The sequence below is a fragment of the Podarcis filfolensis genome, assembly GCF_964270895.1.
Source record: "Podarcis filfolensis genome assembly, chromosome: 1".
Taxonomy (NCBI): domain Eukaryota; kingdom Metazoa; phylum Chordata; class Lepidosauria; order Squamata; family Lacertidae; genus Podarcis; species Podarcis filfolensis.
The window spans coordinates 1,617,863-1,639,157 of NC_139604.1; the positions used below are offsets into that span (position 1 = coordinate 1,617,863).

Genomic DNA, 21,295 nt, shown 5'->3' on the forward strand with positions numbered 1-21,295 from the left:
AAATCCCTCTTGATTATGGGAAAAGAGGCAAAATAAAGTCAAGAGTCTGGTGTAAATTAATGCAAGGCTTGCACATGATGCACATCCGCAGAATTCCAATGACTTGCACAGGATGCATTAACCATCAAAATACGGTGACTTTTAAAGGTGGATTGAATCCTTGGTTTTTCTTGTACCTTTATTGTCACACCGTATTGTGCTTCTTTTCATTAAGCTACTGCACAGCAATTTTATTTGATCCTCTGAATTCTATTGATATTGGTAATTTAAAGGAAAAGGGCTTTAGTGAAATATGGAATAAGGAAACCCTAAATTTCAGTTCTGTTACAATCTTAATTTTTTTTCATAAACACATTTTCGCACAAAGGAAGTTGAGTTGTTTCCTGTCGTTAAGGTTCTTGAGCTATTCTTACGTGGGGGGAAAGGGAGATTTGCTCATTCTGTCTTCAGAAATCCAATCAGAGATCTCCCATACTGCGTCAAATTTGACCCTGAATATCAGTTATCAAATACTGAAAATTGCTGCTGCATATGGTCAAATTCTGGCTGCAACCACATGTCATCTCACAGCTACTGTCAAATGTTCACTGCCGCAGCAAAATCTTTTCACGTCAAATGCTGATGGTGAATATAAAATATGTGCCTAGAATTTGGAGAACATTAGCACAACCAGAGGATATTCAGCGGATACACTCTTTAAAAAATCATGTATGATAATTTTGAGAATTTGGGCAGTAAATTCAATTAAATTTCAATGAAAGTTGGGAAAATAAGCAATTTATTCCACTATGTAAGAAGGATGCTGGGTTTCTGGAATGCTCCAGAACAGGACCAGAATTGTTAAGAAAGTACCAGCTACACTTCTAGTTGCATGAAGAAACACACAAAAAAAGATTATGTGTTACTTCTTTAACTTTGCTACTGAAGCACTGCCAGCTAATGTCCCTGTATATGTCATTATTGCTGATATTTTCTCTCCCTCCCATCTTCTCCCTTATTTTTGGTTTCTTTCTGCATAACTTTTGTTGCATATTCTCATTTGTACAATTCATCCCCTTGTTTTTCAGATCCTACCTCATCTTACAGGCCAAGATACGTGCCTTTCCTAAAATCAAAGTGTGTTTGCAATTTTTTATATAAGACACCATTGCAAATAAGCTTATATATTGCTTAACAAACAAGGTTTTAAATTTGGATTGTTCGATCCTAGTTATGGCCCATTTTAATGGAGCTTATACAGATGACCAAACCACTCCAGGGGAACTTCTCTTATTGTCCCATCACATGATAAGGAAGATGTGTGGTAAAATGTATGTTAAAATTGTTTTCTGTATCCACCCACAGATTGCAGATATGGGATGGCCAGTTTGTGCCTTTATGCACACAAAAAGATGCAGTAGCAAGGCTTACAAGCGCCTGGTTTACAAGTGTTCATTGGAATTGGCCAATTAGCTTGCTTAGCCATTTGGAGTTAAGTAATATTTTATATTTTAGTTAGTATTAGCTATGGCTCCTTCAGCCACCAGAGATGATGCCTAGATCATACCACCCATGGCAGATTTGTCCTAATTCAAACACTTAATGGGCTGGGGGAAGTCTTCACCTGACAGAGCAGTAAGCCCTCCCCTCCTCTTGCCAATTTATCTGATTCTCCTCCTTCTGAAAAAAACAGAGGGGATTGCATGAATATGATACAAAGGACCAGGCATCCCCATTCAGCTACCATGCAAAACCTCTTGCTGTCCTGATGAATGGCTGAGCTGCGCCTCAGACATCATACTGTGTAAAACCTACATTCAGCAAGCTCAGCCATCATACAGCCAACTCAGTCTCCATGGACTCTAAAAGCAACAAAAGCAAGCCCACGATCTATTTAGCTCTTGTTCACAGACATGTCGTAGGTTGTTTTTTTGACAGCCCTAGCTCTGCTACTGTACCTGATGCAAAGCTCACAGATGGCCATTTGGGTCAGCCCCACAGTGAAGTAAGTTCCCTATCTGAACTAATATTTATGTTAGCAAAAGAGATTCTGTTTCTCAACTTAACAAACAGCGGGGCTTTTCAGAACAGGTGGCCTTCCTTGTGATGAATCTGCACAAGTGGCAGAAATTTAGGCTTAGCATGTAATTTTGTTGACTGAGGTTCTTGGGCCTCATTCATTAATGAGGCACTAGAGAATCTTGGAATGTTCCCAAATTGCAGATTTTGTGTTTCTTCTCCGCCTAATGATGCATTCCTTTCAGGTGCTGTTTGTAATTACAGCTGAATGAAGCTGTGTAAAGTAAGTTTCTGAGGACATAGGTTTCAGAGTTATAAATAGGTACATACCAAAAAAAATCATAGTAACAGGGTGGGGTGGGGAATAAAACCTACATAGCAACTTGAAAAGGAACCCATTTCCAAGGACACAGAGATTGAGACAGAGTTTGCCAGAGCAGTAGAAGCACCACCTCTGTTCCTTTGCTCATGAGGTTTGATTTCTTGAAAGAATACAGTTCCTGCAGCTATCCAGTCTTTTCAAGGTGCTAAGATGAGTATTTCCTTCCCTAAAAAAATGAGGCGTTAGTACTCATATATGGATAAGAAGTGCTGTAGGTGCAACCACACAATGACTGCAATTGGCAGCAATGAAAGAGGTAACAGTTCTCCATACCTGCCTAATTTTAATAGTTAAGGAATTCACTGAAGGTCTCCACTTAAAAGGAACAGTATTTAAAATGCACATGAAAGTTTAGAATAAGTTGCTTCTTCCCTTAGACTGTTCCTAAGAAGTCAAAAAAATTGTACCTGACATTTTCAAAACAACAGCATCAGATTAGCCCCTAACACCAAATGGGTGTTTGCACAATTAAGGAAGATCCAGTTTTCAGTTTCAGAAGCTCTTTCCATGCTTCAGAACATTTAGTCAGGTGACACACTGGGCTAGTCAAATAAGAACAAGGAAATGGTTACTTGATCACATCAACTGGGCTCCCATAGGCAGTAGCTGCATTGCCTATAGAACCATGGAAATGAGCCTGGTCATGTAATCTCCTCCTTTCCTACTCTGGCATAGCTGGGAGATCAGAAGCATTTGCTTCCTGTGTTCAACTAACCTCAGTTTGTTGTTTTTCTGAACTGGGGCAAACGCCCTGGGGTGGTGCGTCCTGTTTCACTGCTTAAGGTGAAATGGAAAGTGCTGCCCCTGCCGCTGCCCCACGGCAGCATTCCTGACCCAGGTTCCGTGCGTCGGCAGGAAGTGGTGAGATCCTGCCAGAAACCAGCGCAGATGCTGTCAGCACTTCTCCAGCGGAGGTGGCGGGGCCCCCGCAGGTCCACTGCCTTGGGAGCTTCTGCCACCTGAGGCGACTGCTTCACCACACCTCATGGGCAGGCCAGCCCTGGTTTTAATTATGCCTTATCCGAACAAGTCAAATTCAAGTCATGGTTTGCAGTTCAGACGTGTTCAGTTGAACCATTTAAAATAGCTGCAGTTCCCAGTTTCAACATAACAAACTGCAGGTAGCTGAAAAGAGGAAGCTGCCTTAACATCAGGTCAGACTGTTTGTCCATCTAGTCTAGTATTGTCCACTCTGACTGGCAGTGGCTATCCAGGATCTCAGGCAGAGGGTCTTTTGTAGCACCTGCTGTTTGGTTCTTTAATTAGAGGTTTCTGGGGAGAGAAACCAGGATCTTCTCAGTGCTTTGCACAGCAATGGTGCCTCCCTCAACACATTTTTCAGGTAAGTTCTCTAGTACATTATAAGTTGTTGTTTTTCCCAAAGGCCTCTGTTGGTAAATACTTTTTTGCATAGTCAATAGTACCAGTCCAAAGACAATTTTTTGCTTTATGCTCACAAATTCTATTTCCCTCTCTTTAAGTAGATTTTACGGTGTATTTTCTCTCTCACTCTCTGTCCCCACCAACTTTTACAGGATTATGTATATAATTATCCTATAAATATCTGGAACATATGGGAAACTTTAATCCTTGCAGAAGAACAGAGCGTTATAAAAATGAAGATGACTATGAACATTCAGAGTTTATTAATGGCAAGCTTCCCATTCCCTATCATGTATTCTGTGCTGCTGAGTTACTGTGAAATTATAATGAAATCATACTGTGAAGCGGGTATCAAACACAACGAGGAAAAGGTTTCACTGCTTTACAAAGGATTTGCTGTTAATTAGCTCTTGTATACATACACAGTCAACAAAAAAGAAGAGCCTGATATCTGTAAAGGGATGAGTCGAAAGGAGAAATGCGCTTTTGTTCAATTGGAAGAAAAGGATGAAGAGACTTAATATCCCCACACTGTTTCATGCAACCATCTCTCAGTGGGGAAGACTTGGCTAATTAGCTCCTGTTAGTTAAAAGGGGAAATGTGGAAATAAGAAAGACCTTCATTTAGGGTGTAAATCAGTACATACATCAGATTACACCAGGAAATATTAAAAACACAGTTTCCCCATGCTGACTACATCTGCCATATTATGATTGTTCATCTACCAGGAAAATAGAAAATTGTTCACATTGGCTTACAGGATTCTTTTGCTCTTAATTACACCTTGAATGCCTACTGTGAAAGCTGAAATGCTGGCAATGTTTTCCCCAAATACAATCATGCTGCTTGGTTTTGAATATTGTACCACACACAGTTTGCCATGCATCTGGCCCGACGCCTTTCATTTCAGTGCTCAGTAAAATGCAAAGCAAGAAAGCAAACTACAAAATCCCAAGTGCTTACTCTAAAGTGTCAGGTAGTCACCACCTATGATCTGTTCAGATATCACAAGGTTGGGTCATACCTCAGTTGTCGAACACATACATTGCAAAAAGGTCTCAGACTGGAGGTTAGAAAGACCTTGCTCTCCCCAGGGCTTTGCAGAGTAGGAAAGGCAGTACTGGCAGGTGGAACAATGGTCTGACTTGGTGTAAGGAAGCCAGTTTATATGTGCATATATGAAGTTTTGTATGCCTTGTAATTGTGAGATACACCTGCCTTTATTGCACATATAAGTGGACCAGAAGCAATTCGTGTTGCATGTGAGTTTTATATACCAGAGGCACCCTAGTCAATCTTTTATTTAGTTATTTTGACAATTTGTACACAACTTAATGGCAATTGTCTTTAAGCCGTGTAACAATATAAAACAAAGTCAGTTAAAAATATAAAATCAGAATTTAGGTTAAAATGCCTGCTGAAGTTAAAAAGAGAAAGGCTTCAGTAATACTGGAAGTTCAAAAGCAAGGGGGCTTGTCTGACCTCAACCACAAGTTCCATAAAATTCCCAGTACTGAACACACAGTTTCAGGGGATATGAGCAGTGCATCTGAGCCATGGGGGACCACTTACAGTGACTTCCCCAAAGCCCCCAGTGATCGGGCTGGGATATAATGAGTTAGGCAATCCTTAAGGTATCCTGGACCCAGGAGTTAAGAGATTTTTAATTCATCTGCCCTCTATCTTGCCCTACTCAGGACGAAGTCATTGCCCCACCAGTTAACGTGAGTGGCCTCATTCCCCAACTCCAGCGTGATCCATGCTAACTTTGTAAAACTGGTTGTCTGAATACCAAACAGCAAATGGTCTATCCCTGGAAGAGCTGTGGGAATGGGAAATGGGAATGGGAAAAATGAATGGCAAACAGCTTCAGCATTTGACATCAGCAGGATGTGGCCCAGATGCCTGGAAGGAAGCAGGCTACCACCTCCTAACATCAGGCAGGAGTGGGTGAACTGGCCAGGTCCGTGAAATATCAAATGCCTCCTTGTGGCAGAAAGTGGCTTCAAGCGCATCAAAGGATGTGACTTTGAGGCCACTCTGTGGATGACTTTTGTTTAGTTTTGGTTGTTTAACATCTGCACGAAATTGCTAGGTATGTTAATCTGGTTTATGTAGTAAGGTGCTGTCATCATACTGATGACACCCAACCCTATTTCTCTGAGGAAATGCTGAACTAGTGGCAGAATTTCCTTTGAATCAGAAGTGAAAAATATAACCTAAAACCCAACACACAGTTATGTATAGTTTCTTCTGATGCTCAAGATTGTATTCTAAAATTAAACAATTATTATAAATTATTTTAATTGCTGAATTATAGCTTTTTCATGGTTACTCCCCCACCTCCTATTTTAGCCGTTCTCCAATACTTGGGAATTCAAAGGGAAGTGAGTGCTCAAAACTCCCTGGAGGTGAGGAGAAGATGGTCTGAGAACTGAAGCTCCAGCTGCTTGAAAATGCCAGGCTGCGCTGCCATACAGTCCATGCAAGTCAGGACTAATTTTCTCATCATGATTTTCAGAGAATGTGTTGTAATGTAGCCTTTTCCCAGTGCAATAAAGCGCCGTCAACCAGAAACAACTATGAAAAGTACAATAGAAAATCTTGGGACAGCTAGGTGGGTGGGTAACAACAGTGAGCAGGCTGCAACCCATCTGCCAACTCACAGAACCACTGCCAACTAACTTTGGCACAGAGTCCTGCTCTCTCCTGTTCTCCTTGGCATGTGCTTCCTAAGCCGGTTTTAGAGTTGATGGTGCCATTCTGTGCCAACTGCCCTATGCTAGGGAATTTTCAACTGGCAGGAACTGAGCAACATCTGGCTCCTTAGTGTTACAAGTGAGTAAGACAATTAGGAAATTATTCATGCCCATAGTCTGCACCAGATCTATATGCTGGTATACACTAGTGTGCAATTACAATGCGATTACAAGCTCTAAACAGACAATTCTATGTTTGGCTGAGTCTGACAATAGGGGAATCTTTAGGGGACTTCATGCGATCCCAGTCTTAAATCAAGAAAACAAAAGTGATCAAATCCAACCAGCAGTCTGGGATGCCTGAAATCTTTCTGACACCTGAAGGAGCTTTACAGCATATCTGCTCAGAAGTAAGCACTGATGTGTCCACAAGGTATATCCCCAATGGACAAGACTGCAAGCCTAAGCAATTATGTTCTTCTGCAGCAGAGCAAAAGACTTTGGATGTCACACAGAAAATATATCTGTTGAGTCCCATTCCGCACTTACTCCACCTGCCCTGTTTTCTATGCAGGATCTCTCTCTGTGTGCCAGGAAGGAAATATATGGTGGCACAATGAGTTCGCTCAAGGGCTGCAGTGCATTTGATTGAAATTTCTTTTGAAAATACAAATATGTGTTGCTTCTTGATGATTTGCAATAACCAGGGCTGCTGTATGATCTTAACACATAATTCAAATATGGTACCAGACTCACCATATATAGTCTTTAGGCAGATTTCTATTTTGGTAACACTACACCTTCAAAACCACACACAATTATTAATTAATTAAACAAACCAAAGATATTGAGACATTTTCAGAAACACACACTGAGCATTTGTATTACTTTTCTACCTGAAAGACAAACCAGAAAGAACTAGGTACAATTCTTTATGAGGTGATGTTGATTTAAATAAAAAAAAGGTAACAATTAGTTTTTAGGTTAGAAAAGAATGCTTGAACCAGGAGGTCATGTTAACCAGTTTGAATTGCTGGATACAAGTTACTAGTGAAGAGTTTATATTATTTTCATAGGAAAAGAAATGTTGCAATTGCTCTGAAAGAATCAACTGTATTTTAAAATCAAACAGATAATTATCATAGATTTATTAAATTAGGAAATATTCATGTAACTCAGATGAACTTTGCATATTTTGTAAAAGCTGGTATCAACCAGCTATGTCTATGTTTGGTATTGGAGGTGGGGGAGAGCAGGGAATAAGAGGGGACAACAGTTATTCATGTTATCAATCTCCAATTTCAAATTCAATATAGATTTCTTTTTAAAAGGGAAATACTCACAAACTTATATTTCATTTTTGCTCTTGTGACTGTCCCCTCCACCCAAGAATCCTGGGTACTGAAGTTTGACAAGAAGGTTTAGAGTTCCCCATGGACCACTGTGGTACCTTGGGTTACAAACAGTCCTGCTTACGAACGCTTTAGGTTACGAACTCCACAAACCCGGAAGTAGGTGTTCTGGGTTGCGAACTTAGCCCCAGGATATGAACACAATCTGCTTCCGGGCCGCGGGAGGCCTATGTAGGGAATGCATGCCTCGGGTTAAGAATGGACTTACAGAATGATTAAGTTTGTAACCTGAGGTACCACTGTACTCTCCCTCACAAAATGATTGGGTTTTCTGCATAATCAGTTTAAGACTATGGTGAAGATATGGTGCATCTATATCTTCCTGTATTCAGTTACATGTGCTTCAGTCACCTTAAGCACTCTGAGGAACTTGTGAGGAGTTGCAGACAAGAATCAGTCTGCACACTGGCCAATCCATTTTCCAGAGCAAACTGGTTAGCACGATTCTCCCCTACTGTATAAAATATAGAAAAGGGCAAGAAGAAGAACAAAAAAGCAGGGATGACGGATGTTACCTAGCATGTTGTAGTAAAGTGGACTGGCGTGTCCACGGATAGTAAATGCAGTCATGACTAGAGGGGCCTCTACACCTGCAGGCAATTACAGAACAGAAAATATCATTCACCATTCACAGGGGCCATGCACACACAAGCGCCTTTGCCCACACATGGAACATGGGAGGTGTGGCAAGAGGAGCAAGTGCTTGGCAAGTACCTATCCATGAAACCAATGCAGTCCTCCAGGCGTGGGCCTATGCACCTGCAGCAAATCCCAATGGAAGGAAGGGGAAAGAGAGAAAAAACATGCATTAGCCATTGCATAGGCAGGAAAACAAAGACTCTGCATTCTGCCTTGGTCCAGGCAGTTGACTATCATTCTCAGAATTAACCAAGTTGTCATGAAATCATTGCTGGGAGCATTTTTTCAGTGCAAGATAACAAGCAACAGAGAACAAAATGAGACTGGCCAGGCTGTGGTTTTTGAGCTACTTACCTTCTAACAGTTCATTGTGGCATTGCGGAAATGACCAAAGACATGTTTTACCTGCTAAGGTGAGAGACCTACCAAATGCTATTTTCTCAGAGCAGTTGCTTAATCCGGCAGATTGATAGACAGTCATTAGTGACTGCAGCAGGGGGTTAAAAGACCAGAGACACACAACTAAATCCATTTTAAAATCTTGTCTTAAATAGCAATCTGAGTGTGAAAGTGCAATGAACCTAGCCGTTGGCAGATTCCTTGTTCTTTCCACTTCATTTCTTACCTTGTTTTCATTTGACAAAACTCCTATTTTTATTTTTCCCATATAAACTGCCAAAGCAGGTGGCTGCAGTTGTCTTAATAGATAGATGAACTTAACTGTATCCTACAGAAACTAGGTTCAGGTAAATTATAGCAGCCATGGAAAAGAAAGCCTCCTCTGCGGTCTGCTTTTAAACACCACTCCGGGTATCAAAAGAAAGAAAGAGGACTCAGATGGGTGCATGGCAGTTCAGTTGTTTGCATTTCATCCAGCCACTGACCTTCGGGCAATATTTCTCCTTCACATGCCCTCTCTGCAGTTGCCATAAAACTGTGCTGATAACAAAAGAGGATGCAAACTTCTACCATTTCTCTTCTGTAGCACATCAAAAGAAGCAGAGCATGGAGGCATTCTTTAGCTATAAAAAAATGCCTTCTACGGATGCCGAAGTGTCCATTAGCCATCTAGGGAGCTGGCTGGCATAAAAGGGGAATCTCTCACCTTGGAGTCTTTTTCACTTTTCTGCTTCACATATTCTCAAAGCTTCATGAACATGGTTGCATTTTGTGGGGGGGGGGACCTCACCTGTTGTCTAAGTTGACAAAACCTTTCAATTTAAATGCACAGAGCCTTCTTCTGTTTTGTACGTTAGTTTTCTTTGGAAAGAAACACACACTTCAGAATAAAGGAAGAATAAAATAAAACAAAACACCCCCTACTTCTGTTGAGTACCTCCACTGATCTAACCTGATCTATACACGTAAAGGAGAAAGAGAACATTGTGCACTGCAAGGTGATGGAATGTGTTTCTTAGTCATTGTTCTCAAAATGCTCACATTCCTTTTATTCTTGAAATGTGCCTACCATACAAAACATCTGAGATGGGTTTCAAAGGGTGCCTATGTATGTTGGTGACAGCTTTCCACACACAGGGCCCATCTCATCCAGCATTTCTGGCTGGCTGAGGAACTTGAGCGCTGTAATGAAAGAAAAGCTCTCTTGCACATCCAGGGCAAATCCACAGGGAAACTGGAAAAACACGGACTTGCAGAACAGGGAGGAGCTGGCACAGTTTTATTGAGGGTGATGGATATGCTATACAGGACATTCCTGAATGAAAGGCTAGCATCTAGGTTTTTTAAAGTGCTGTTCTGTTGAGTGGCATAAGGAGAAAAGACCACCTCCATCATTTGAAATGTCTCCTATTGGCTACAGTGGGAATCAACTTATTGATTTGGAAGTGGGGAAGGGTACTGCCGTTTCCTCATTAATTTGATCTTTTAAAATAAAAAATCCACCTTAAAATGTAGTATTTCTGTATTTAAATTCTTAGATAAAATTCTCTCAAATATGCATTTCTAATCTCAAAATATGCATTTTAGAATACCGGGTATATTTTATCTGAGTGATACAGGCAGAGATTAGTGAGGACAACAGTGGGCTCACAATTCTATCATTCTATGTGGCTCAACCCACCTCTGCCTTCGGATGCCGTGCTGTACTTACATACAACAGTGCATTCTGGGAGAACTGAAATGGAGGTAGGGGCAAGGTCAGTCATAGGAACCTGGTGGCCCTGTCTGTGCCAGGCAAATACAAAATGGGATTCCTTGCTGGACCTGGTGTCAACAGTTGTGGACCCTACTGGAGCAACATGGCTCCAGAATTCGCTTTAGCATGCCACTGAGTTTGCTGGTAAGCGCAGGTCAGGTCAGTACTTGTAATATAAAATTCCTCAAGAATCTCTACTCAGAAATCATTGTTCCTGTTTAACTGAAATTATTCCTATTTTTGTGCTTTTTAAAGCTGTTTTTCTTATGTTTTTGTACATCATCTTGAGACATACATGTGAAAGGAGAGTAATTATTTGGTAAATGATAATACATGAAGTAGCATTCCAACCATTCCTATTGTGGGCCAAATAACCAAACAGGTATCACATTCTGATCACTGCTGATATTATTTCCATTTGTTTTGTACAGGGAGGAAAGAAACATTAAGTGCTGATTTCTACTGTGGAGCCAGGAAGCTGGGGGGGATTATGAGTTGGAAAATGGGAAAGAAAAAAAAAGGGAGGGAAAATACTAATTATGTCTCAGGGCATATCTAAATGAGTGCCTGACAGATGAGACATTAAATCTAGATTTCTGGGGCATTCATTATGACCACTCAATTTCCTTTTAATACTGAGTGACAGAAGTACATTTAATATAGGGAGCAATCTTCATAAAAGTATGAAGGAAAGTGTTGCTGAGTGGTACCTTGTTGCATTTTTGTTTTGTTTCGTTTAGCCATAAGATTAATACATTTCCCCCCATTTAGCTGCCTCTTTGTTCATCTGAGTCTAGAGTAGTCTGAGTGGTGGCAAGATACCATGTTTTACTTTTAATAATGCAAAGATCAGGAAGTTATCAGGAAGCACATTTCACTGAACCAAAGCCAAACCACCTGCTACAGAAGGTAATTTTCCAGGGGTTTCAGAGTAGGCAGAGAGAAAGTTGGTAAAATTACTGTTAATGCTGTCATTTTTCATGGTTTGGCAGTCCTAAGAAAAACCACGTGTGAATTCTTATAGGAAGGGCTAGCAAAACAAAGATTCCTGTAGCAAAAACAGCAGAACTGGGGGATTTGTTCCATGTGCTCCTTTATGAAGAGGGATACACATTTCATTCTCCATAGCCTCCAGAAGTTCCAGCAAAAGAAATAATTCATGACACAACATATTGAAGAATATTACTTTTGCCTGGAGAAATTTCCTTCGCTGTCTGTCTGATTGTAAGGACTGAATTTCAACTTACAAATGGGTTTGGCCAACAATTTTTTTTCTGGTGCTGCTCGTATGCTCAACAGACTGCAGAAATTTAGTAAGTTATTCTCTCCTCCACTCCCCACATCATAGAAATAAAGGAGGGAGAAAAAATTCACCAGCTAAATTCCTACATGTCAAGCTGTAGTTAAGGCATAGGAGCAGAACCAGTAAAATCTTTAGGAGCCTACCTATATAAATGGATAAAAAATAAACTTTGCATGGCACTATCACTATATGAAGCATTCCCACTCCTTTCCACAATGGAATAATAAATGATATCATGTCCTACATGAAATCACATTATCTCTTCTCTCATAGCAAGTGAAGAGCAGACCAAGTGTTTTCACTTCATTTCACATCTTAGCTAAGCTACCTGGAGCAGTTTGCAATGTCACAGTTCCATCTTGAGTTAAAATGTAGTATTTACATGTTACACAAACATTCTGTTAATGGAGGACACCATTAGAAACGCTCTACACCTTTCTCTCTCACCCCATATCTGTTCTGTTACTTCGTTCCAATAGTCTCCCAATTTTCTTATTATATAACCCAGATTTTAAAGGGCCAAATGGAAGATGCCTCTGCAACAGATTCTGGCAGTGTCTCTGTGATCTTACTTTCATTTCCCTAATGGCTCTGTTGTAATTAGATTTGCAAAAACAGCAAAAGGTCTCATTTTGAATGGCAACAGCTGTTGACATCAACATTTTATTGAATAATTTACTGGTTTAATTTTAGCTGCAAAACAATAAAAGCCTCTTGTGAATGATTATTTTACAGGATGAAGATTTTGCTGTTGTTGCCTCATGCTTTTGGTTGGGCATAGCCAAACTGGCTCACTGAAGAAACCATCTTTAACTCAAGTGGCCCATATTAAACGTTCGCAGCTCACATTACTTCAGCTGTTGCAGTGCCAGGTTTCTTTATGATTATGCTAAAGTCTATATTCTGCATGCTAAACATTGGCATTTGAATATGCACTGATTTAGAGTCTTTGCTATTTGTAATGCATATCGTGTAAAAAATAAGCAAGGCTCTGACTGTAGATCATTTGCCTCCGAAGATGGGTAGAGAAAGCTGGCTGGGATCATAGAGCTGCGGGTCCCATTTATCAGTTGTTGTCTATGTTCATAGTCCTCTCCTTTAGAGACCAATTTTCTCTAGGGGCTGGGAGGGAGAGGAGAGGGGAAATGAGCTGATGAGAAAGATAAGAAAAATGGAAGGGATGACTCCATGATTCTGCTCTCCCCTCAAGCTTCCTCTGCCTTGGCTCTAGGGAAGTCTTCACAACTCTTGCCAGTCTGAAGCTGGAGATGTCTTAACTCAAGTTACGTTCAGGTGTGTCCTATGAAAGATAGAGCACCCTGAACCAAGTCAAGTTACTAAGCATAATGCTAAGCACTGAATGAGCTATTTATAGTATTTATAGGTAGTGTTCTGCCACAGACCAATGTTGCTTTCTGGGTAACCCAGATATCACTATGGACAGATGCTGCTAAAAAGGGTGAAAGATTATGCAGTGAAATGCAGTATGGGTCAATCAGCAAGCCCAGTCTGCTTGATCTGGGCCACCTTGCTTGTGCGTGTATGTGTGTCTTCAATGGTTCATTCAGAAAGTAATATTACAGTTCTTCAGCCATAAGCACTATCTTTAGAAAAGCATCCCATTGAAGTCTTCTGGAAGCAAGTCCTTTATTTTTAACAATGTCCCATGACATCTACTCAGCAAACATTACCAACTGAATTACCAATCAGAACCAAAGGAAAAGCTCATAAATAAATATGAATGAGAGTTTCTGTATTTGTATTGGGGTTGCTTCATCCACAAATGTGCACCATTCACAAGGGGCATTCAACAGAAAACAAGAGCCATTTTAATAGGTTTAGAGGAGAAGTGTTAAACACTAGCCATTGGAACATAACAACTGAAGCGGAAATGTAATCACAGATGCCTAAAAGCAAAACCTTAGAAGATTATGTTGTTTTCCAGATATAGATGGGGATATTTTTCATCAAACAAACTATTTTGGTCACACTTTATTAAATTAGTACAGTAGCTGTATAGCTGTGGTATATGAAGGAAAAAATAGTGAATGGACATTCCAATGAAAGGCATAATCTTTATACATTTTTATAAAATCTCAAAGGTCAGAGACATTCTAACAAAAACTGACTTCTGCATTTATAATGGCGCTATCAATATAAACAGCATTTTACCAAACTCAGGGACCTAAAGAGTTGGGTATGTTTAGCCTGGATAAAAGAGGACTGAGAGGAGAAATGATCGCCATCTTCAAATATCTCAAGGAAAATGGAGCAAGCTTGTTTCCTCCTGCTTCAAAGGGCAGGACCTGAACCCATGGCTTCAAGTTTTAAGAAAGGAGATTCTGACTAAACATCAGGAATAACTTTCTGATGGTAAGAACTGTTTGACAGTGGAACAGACTCCCACAAGAGGGGATGGACTCGGCTACATTGGAAATTTTTTAACAGAGGTTGGATGGCCATCTGTCCTGGATGCTTCAGTTGAGATCCCTGCATTGCAGGAGGTTGGACTAGATGATCCCTGGGGTCCCTTCCAACTCTACAATTCTATTATTAAAATAAACTATTTTAAAGTATCGTTTTGCACACTGGCATCCATGCAACCCACACACACGCACACACTCACTCTCTCACTCTATGGTACAACCCAGTCAAAGTCAAGCATGAGCTTCACTTTCCCAGTGAAATCACAGAGTCTCAAAATGCTTAACTTAGAATGTACCTGGCTCTATGTATATATTGCACAAATACCTACAGACTCACACAGACTCATATTGTCAATAAAATCCAATATACAAATATAGACAAAATGGGAAATTAAGACAGGCCGGCAAGCATACATTTCTTATTCTGCAGATATTTTAAAAAATATAACAACACACATTAACAATATTTTAAGCAAACATTGGGAACTATGGGGAAATGGCAATTACTTAAAGTATATAAGCTTACCCCTGAGTACAGTTTGGATGACAAGAGTGACATTCACGGTCTTCATCAGCATATTTGAATATGAAGCTGTTTGTCCCTTGTACACCATCAGGGCACTTTTCGACACAGTTGGGGCCATCTTTAAAATGGAAGCACTTGGTGCACTGGTCTGCTCCCTACACAGACAAAAGGAACTACAGTGTTCAGATCTCTTCCTCTCCTTGGAGCTTCCCAAGAGCTACTGAGGATATACCAAATATAGTGCCCAACTTTTTTTGAAGCGCAAGATCTCTTAGTTTCTTCATGGGATCAACTGCATTTTTACTTTTATGGCTCATATTGAAGCCCTTGAAATGCAGCAGGGCTGTCTGCTTCCCATGCACTGCTCCCTTCCCCCAATTCAAGAACTTGTACTGGATTTTATTTTTCTTTTTTTGAAGGAGATCCACGCTAACACTCACCCAGCCCTGTTTCCCAACATAACAAAGCAAAACAACCCCCCCACCCCCACCCCCAATAACCCTTAATATAAAACTTAAAACTCATTTGTGGTTATGTGTTGGAGTTTACAACCAGCCATTTGGAATAGTTAACCATAAAATAAAATATAATTAAGAGCAAGGTATATGTAGCAGCTATCTGTTATGGTATAATCCTGCTGCCTCTAGATTGTTCTCACCGGCCCCCGGCAGGTGATCCTCCTGTTGTCCATCTTCTCGCACTGAGGGTCGCACTCCACGCAGACAGAACCATTTGCAAACTCCCTGTATTCCCTGTGGAAATAGCAGGCAGGTTAAAGATGCTGGGGGGTCGAAACAGTAATTGGGATGGTTCAGTTTCTGATGCAAATATGACTGCTCTGCCAGCGAGGACACTCATCTCCCCTGAGATTCCTGCATTGCAGGGGGCTGGACCAGATGACCCTCGGGGTCCCTTCCAACTCTATAATGCTATGAATCAATGATTCTACCAAACCAATCTCTTCTTTGGTTTTATCCAATTTACTTCCCACAAAAATATTGGTGGCTTGACGGCTGAGAAGACTGAGAATGAAGATGTGCCCCTGCTTTTTGTTCACAGTTCCTAAAAGCAAGGATACTGAGAGATTTTGTGTAGTGTGTGAAACTCTGGGCATGGAAAAGTGGAGGCACCACCTACCTAAATAAAAAGACAAGTTTTGCAGATCCTGAAGAGGCTGCTAAAGGTTGTGATGAATTTGATCACCACTGGCCTAAAGTCAGCCAGAATGGTTTCCTCCATCTCATGGAACTGTAACTTTGGCAACTTTTTTGTTACAACTTAAACAACTCTCACAAGTTATTATCCAAATGCTATATACAAGAATTATTTTTGAGCTGCCTCTGAATTCATATCTTTGGAACTGCCATCCGTGTTAACATGGTGCTGTGGATGGGAATTGTGTAGGACTATTAACCCTTGCCTTTCCATCCTGAGAACAGTTTCAATGGCTCTGCCTAACACCAGGCGGACCTGGGCTGGCCTAACAGTTGCCTATTCAGTTCCCAAACCCCTCTTTGCATACTAGATAGGTTTGTGATTCAAGGACCCGCCACCCGCTTGGGGATAAGAAAGAGACATGGACACAGTATATTAGGTTAATGGGCTAAGAAAGGCCACAACTTTATTGATTACAGCATGTGACAGGTATTGGCTTAGGCATTGGATAAAACAACAGAGCGTGACTCCACCCCCTCAGGGAGGGGTGAGTCTAACAAGGGTTAACCACCAGTGGGAGGAGCCTGTTGATGCAAATACAACTGAAAGCTCCCCCTGATGTCACCAGGGTTCGTGCCATGGCCCTAGCCACTAGCAGGGCATCGGACAGGATCCACAACCGCCGGATTCCTTTACTGGAATACCCATAAAGTGGAGGGGTAGGCGATGGCCACACCCTGCCCTCCAATACACAAACATATTCCAATGCCTAACCGCCAATACCTAAAAGTTGTGGCGATTTGCTACGAGGCAGGCGAAAAACCAAGTGGCCAGTGGCAATTTGCCAGTTGGATAAAAATTCCTACCAGGCCCTTCGGACAACCAAGGCAACCAACCACAGGTCCATAGCAATGTCAAGAACCAAGCAATGAACTAAAGGGAGGGTGGGTGGGTGGTCCGACGAAAACCAGCAGCGGAATGAAAGGGAAGTGCTGCCACGGCCACATGTGAGTGGCAAAACCCCGCCCCCAAGCCTCCACCTGATTGATTGGCTACCTGAGGGCGTGGCACAGTAGCCAGGCCAGCTGGGCAGGGGCTGGAACGCACCCTGCCAACGCGGGAAATGGCTCCTGCTCACAACTCCTCCCTCTGTAAGGAGGAGAGGCTTTGTTGCAACGCGAGGGAGGACATTGGGACAATGGCTGAAGCAGACTAATATTGTCTCCCTGCTCAGTTTTCCCATCACTGGTGAGTCTCCATTAGACAGATAACTCTAATGCTAGGACTTGGGTAGAAGTGGCTCCTAGTAAAAACACACACACACACACACACACACACACACACACACACACAAACCACCCTCCCACCCATTCTATTAGAATTCTGCTGGTCTGGAGAAGATATTTGCACAAGTCAAGCACTATGAGCATCAATTATTGGACCATACCATGATGCAGGGCTGGGGAAACTGTGGCCCTCCCAGTGTTGTTAGAGCCCCCCAGCTCCAGCCAGCTCGGTCTATCAGGTAGGGTGGGAGTGCAACTCCAGCAACACCTGAGAAGCCTCAGGTTCCTCTTTGCTGATATAACACTGTTTAGCTTTCACAGTTCACTGCTACCTGTACCACCCCGGCTGCTGGATAGAAGGGGAACTGCAAGCAATTTCAGCCAGTGTCTCGTATCACAGACCATAATCCTACTGGCCTGGGAGGATCAATCTGGTGCTGCCCAGTATAAAGACTCTTGGGTCTGGATACTTCCTCACGCTAAGTAATGTCACTGTGGGAAAATTGGCTCTCAGTCACCCTTTCTCCAGCTGATGTCTGACCAGTACCTAGCTGGTTTCCAGCCTGTCTCCTGTAACCTGTTTATGGAGGCCCACCTCCAAGGTTCCTCACTCCTGCAATAATTGGAGCCCCATGTACTTGTCCATCTTCTTGTTTACTTAATGTTATGAGACTTTTGTGTGTCAACTGAGAGTTTGTTTAGACCTTGGGTTAGAACCTGTAGGCTGAGAGGGAAGGTGTGTTAAAAGGAAAACGAAATGATATTGATTTTTTTTAATATATGAGTAACTTTGCATTAATGTAACATTTTTATATGTGACTGTGGGGTTTTTTGTAATATTTTGTTTAAGTTGTCTGTTGCTTCAGTTTTCTGCACACCGCTTAGAGATATTTTTAATATATTAAGCGGCATAAAAATAATCAACCAATCAATTCAAGAGATGAACTGCAGTACTCTATACGTAACATTAGCAAACCACACATTAAATGTATCATCGGATCAGGGCCATCTTACCCATAGGCACTAGGGGTGTGGGGCGCCTGGCTCTCAGGGGTGCCAGGCCAAGAGTCCGGGCCCCGAGAGTTGCATCCAGAGAGCGCTGCAGGGGGCTCTTCAGCTGCGGGCGGCTCTGTGCCGCAAGTTCGGGTGCGACCGAGCCAGTGAGACCCTGAGGCGGCCGGACGGCTCCGCCCTCCTGCGCACCTGGGACTGGGCAACCTGGGGGGGGGGGTGCCGGGCAGATCTTTGCACCCCAGCGCCACATATGCTTAAGACAGCCCTGCATCAGATTATCAGTTTTCAGCAGTTTTAAGATGAGGGTCTCTCTTCCAACATATTTTCTCAATCACAACAAACCCAATGCATCACCTCCCACTCCCACTTGCCTGCTCAGGAAGGCACAAAAGGACTATCATGTATGAGTAATAATAAACACGATGAGATTCCAGACAGCCTGTGAACTGTAATGTTTTGAAGTGCTCATGCAGAGCTCATCTGTTTTTTTTTGCAGCACAACAGCAAGATCTGGTGAATGAGCCGAGAGAAAGGCAAGAAAAAGAGCTATCTGAATGTAAATCTGTTTTCTGTATGTACTTTTTAGAGTCAGTGTGTGTGGGAATTCGGCGCAAAACTGGAGAAACAGAGCCAACCCACCAATTTCCTACTTTCAGTGCTTAGCCTAAGGCTGGAACTACACTCTGGTGGCAGACTCAGTTCGGTGAGTTGGAGTCTCTACTAAAAGGCTATAAAGTGTGGGATAAACGACAATTTGCAGCAGAGAAGTGGCAGATGGAATGCAGATGCTGAAAGTTTCCCTGTGTAGATAGACAGAAATTTTATTTGCATTAGCCATAGCAATAAGATAAAATATATTGGGGATAGAGCTAAGTAGTCAGCTATACAAAACCCCACTTTACCCTTGTGCTCCTGAGCCCCTTGGATCCCTGCTTTCCTTATGAAATGGGAAGCAGATGTCAATACCTTAGTTACAGGGAAAGCAGCAAAAGGAAGGTGTTGAAGCATTCGCTGATTGGCATCACGCACTCGCACCTCTGTTGTAAAATATATGCACTATGATAAAATGCAAGCTCTGTATATTCTCATGGGATGGGAAGCACAAATAGAACCCCAGTTTAATGTTGGAAGAACAATTATAAGGATGTATGACTTGGTAATCCTAACTATTGCAATGCAATGATCAAAAATAGTGTTAAGCTGGGGAGGGGGCACCACAGAAGAGCATCATTACCAAGAAGGACAATTATGAAGCATATAATTATAATTTCTTGAAACTCAACTCTTGGATATACATGAAGAGTCTTTATTGTCTGCAGTGTTGTTCTTGTATATCTGGAAGGACACCTTCTAAAATTACACCTAGGTAGATTTTACAAAAAGGTTTTTTGCTACAGATTTTGAAAAGAAAATCTTTCAGGGAAATTGGCTATGATTACTAGATGCTAATGGGTAATTTGGACTTCTTTCATGCATCCTCTGGATAGAACATCTCTTTTTCAGGCCTCACATCAAAAAGCAGTTTAGTGCATGCTTAATTGAAGCATGTTGACTACTTAAATACACTTTCTAAAAATCAGCCCTAAGTAGGGGATATACTTTTTGTGGTGTGCAGGGTTTCAGGGTACAGAGGTAAGGGAAAGCTGAGTGTAGTCGGACACACACTCTGGACTTTAAAACGGCCAATTTTGAAAAGCTGAAGGAGCTACTGGGTGCGATCCCATGACCAGAATTACTCACAGAGAAGGGAGTCCAAGATGGATGGGAGTTTCTAAAAGGAGGAATATTGAAGGCCCAAACGCAGACAATACAAACAAGAAAGAAAAGTGGGAGGCATCTAAGGAAACCAGCGTGGCTGCATGAGGAGCTTTACAGATGAGTTGAGAGTTAAGAAGGGCATGTATAAGAAATGGAAGAAAGGGGAAAGCACGAAGGAGGAGTATACTCGAGTAGCCAACAGTTGCAGGGGGAAAGTCAAATTGGCTAAAGCTCAGAATGAGTTCAGGCTTGAAAGAGAGGTTAAAAATAATAACAAAAGGTTTCTTTGGCTATGTATGAAGTAAGAGGAAGAACAAGGAAGTCGTAGGTCCTCTGTGTGGGGAACATGGAGAAATGCTACTGGGTGACAAAGAGAAGGCGGAACTACTCAACATCTACTTTGCCTCTGTCTTCACCCAAAAGGGAAGTGGTGCCCAACCTGGTGATAACAGAATAAATGATGTAAGGAGGGAACTGCAGCCCAATATAGGAAAAGAGGTAGTATGGGAACACCTAGCTACTTGAAATGAAGTCAAATCTCCAGGGCCTGATGAGCTGCCTCCAAGGGTTCTAAAGGAGCTTGCAGATGTAATTTCAGAGCCTTTGTCTATTATCTTTGAGAATTCTTGGAACAGGTGAGGTGGGCAAATTTGTCCCCATTTTCAAAAAGATAAGAAAGAAAAATCCAGGTAACTACCGACCGGTGAGTTTGACATTGATACCAGGGAAGGTCCTAGAACAAATAATTCAACAGTCCGTGTGTGAGCATTTAGAAAAGGATGCTGTGATTACCAAGACCCAGCATAGGTTTCTCAAAGTTAAGTCATGCCAGACCAATCTGATTTCTTTCTAGAGAGCCAGTGTGGTGTAGTGGTTAAGAGCGGTGGACTCGTAATCTGGTGAACCGGGTTCACATCTCCGCTCCTCCACATGCAGCTGCTGGGTGACCTTGGGCCAGTCACACTTCTCTGAAGTCTCTCAGCCCCACTCACCTCACAGAGTGTTTGTTGTGGGGGAGGAAGGGAAAGGAGAATGTGAGCCGCTTTGAGACTCCTTCGGGTAGTGATAAAGCGGGATATCAAATCCAAACTCCTCCTCCTCCTCCTCCTCTTCTTCTTCTTCTTCTTCTTCTTCTTCTTCTCTTTCTTTCTTTCTTTC

At 41.9% G+C, this 21,295-nt stretch overlaps 1 protein-coding gene across 5 annotated transcripts in view; it reads right to left on the reverse strand.

Moving 5' to 3' along the window:
* The window catches only part of ERBB4 (erb-b2 receptor tyrosine kinase 4), a 799,874-nt gene that overhangs the window by 154,402 nt on the left and 624,177 nt on the right, over positions 1-21,295 (reverse strand). For 3 of the 5 annotated variants that reach the window (XM_083626464.1, XM_083626462.1, XM_083626466.1), the window contains 3 exons: positions 15,583-15,676; positions 14,925-15,079; positions 8,391-8,465 (listed from right to left, as the gene is read on the reverse strand). In XM_083626464.1, the coding sequence (XP_083482590.1) occupies positions 8,391-8,465; positions 14,925-15,079; positions 15,583-15,676 (324 nt within the window). Of the gene's footprint in view, positions 1-8,390; positions 8,466-8,589; positions 8,635-14,924; positions 15,080-15,582; positions 15,677-21,295 lie in introns of all 5 variants that reach the window. The other 2 variants (XM_083626465.1, XM_083626463.1) reach the window with 1 other exon arrangement.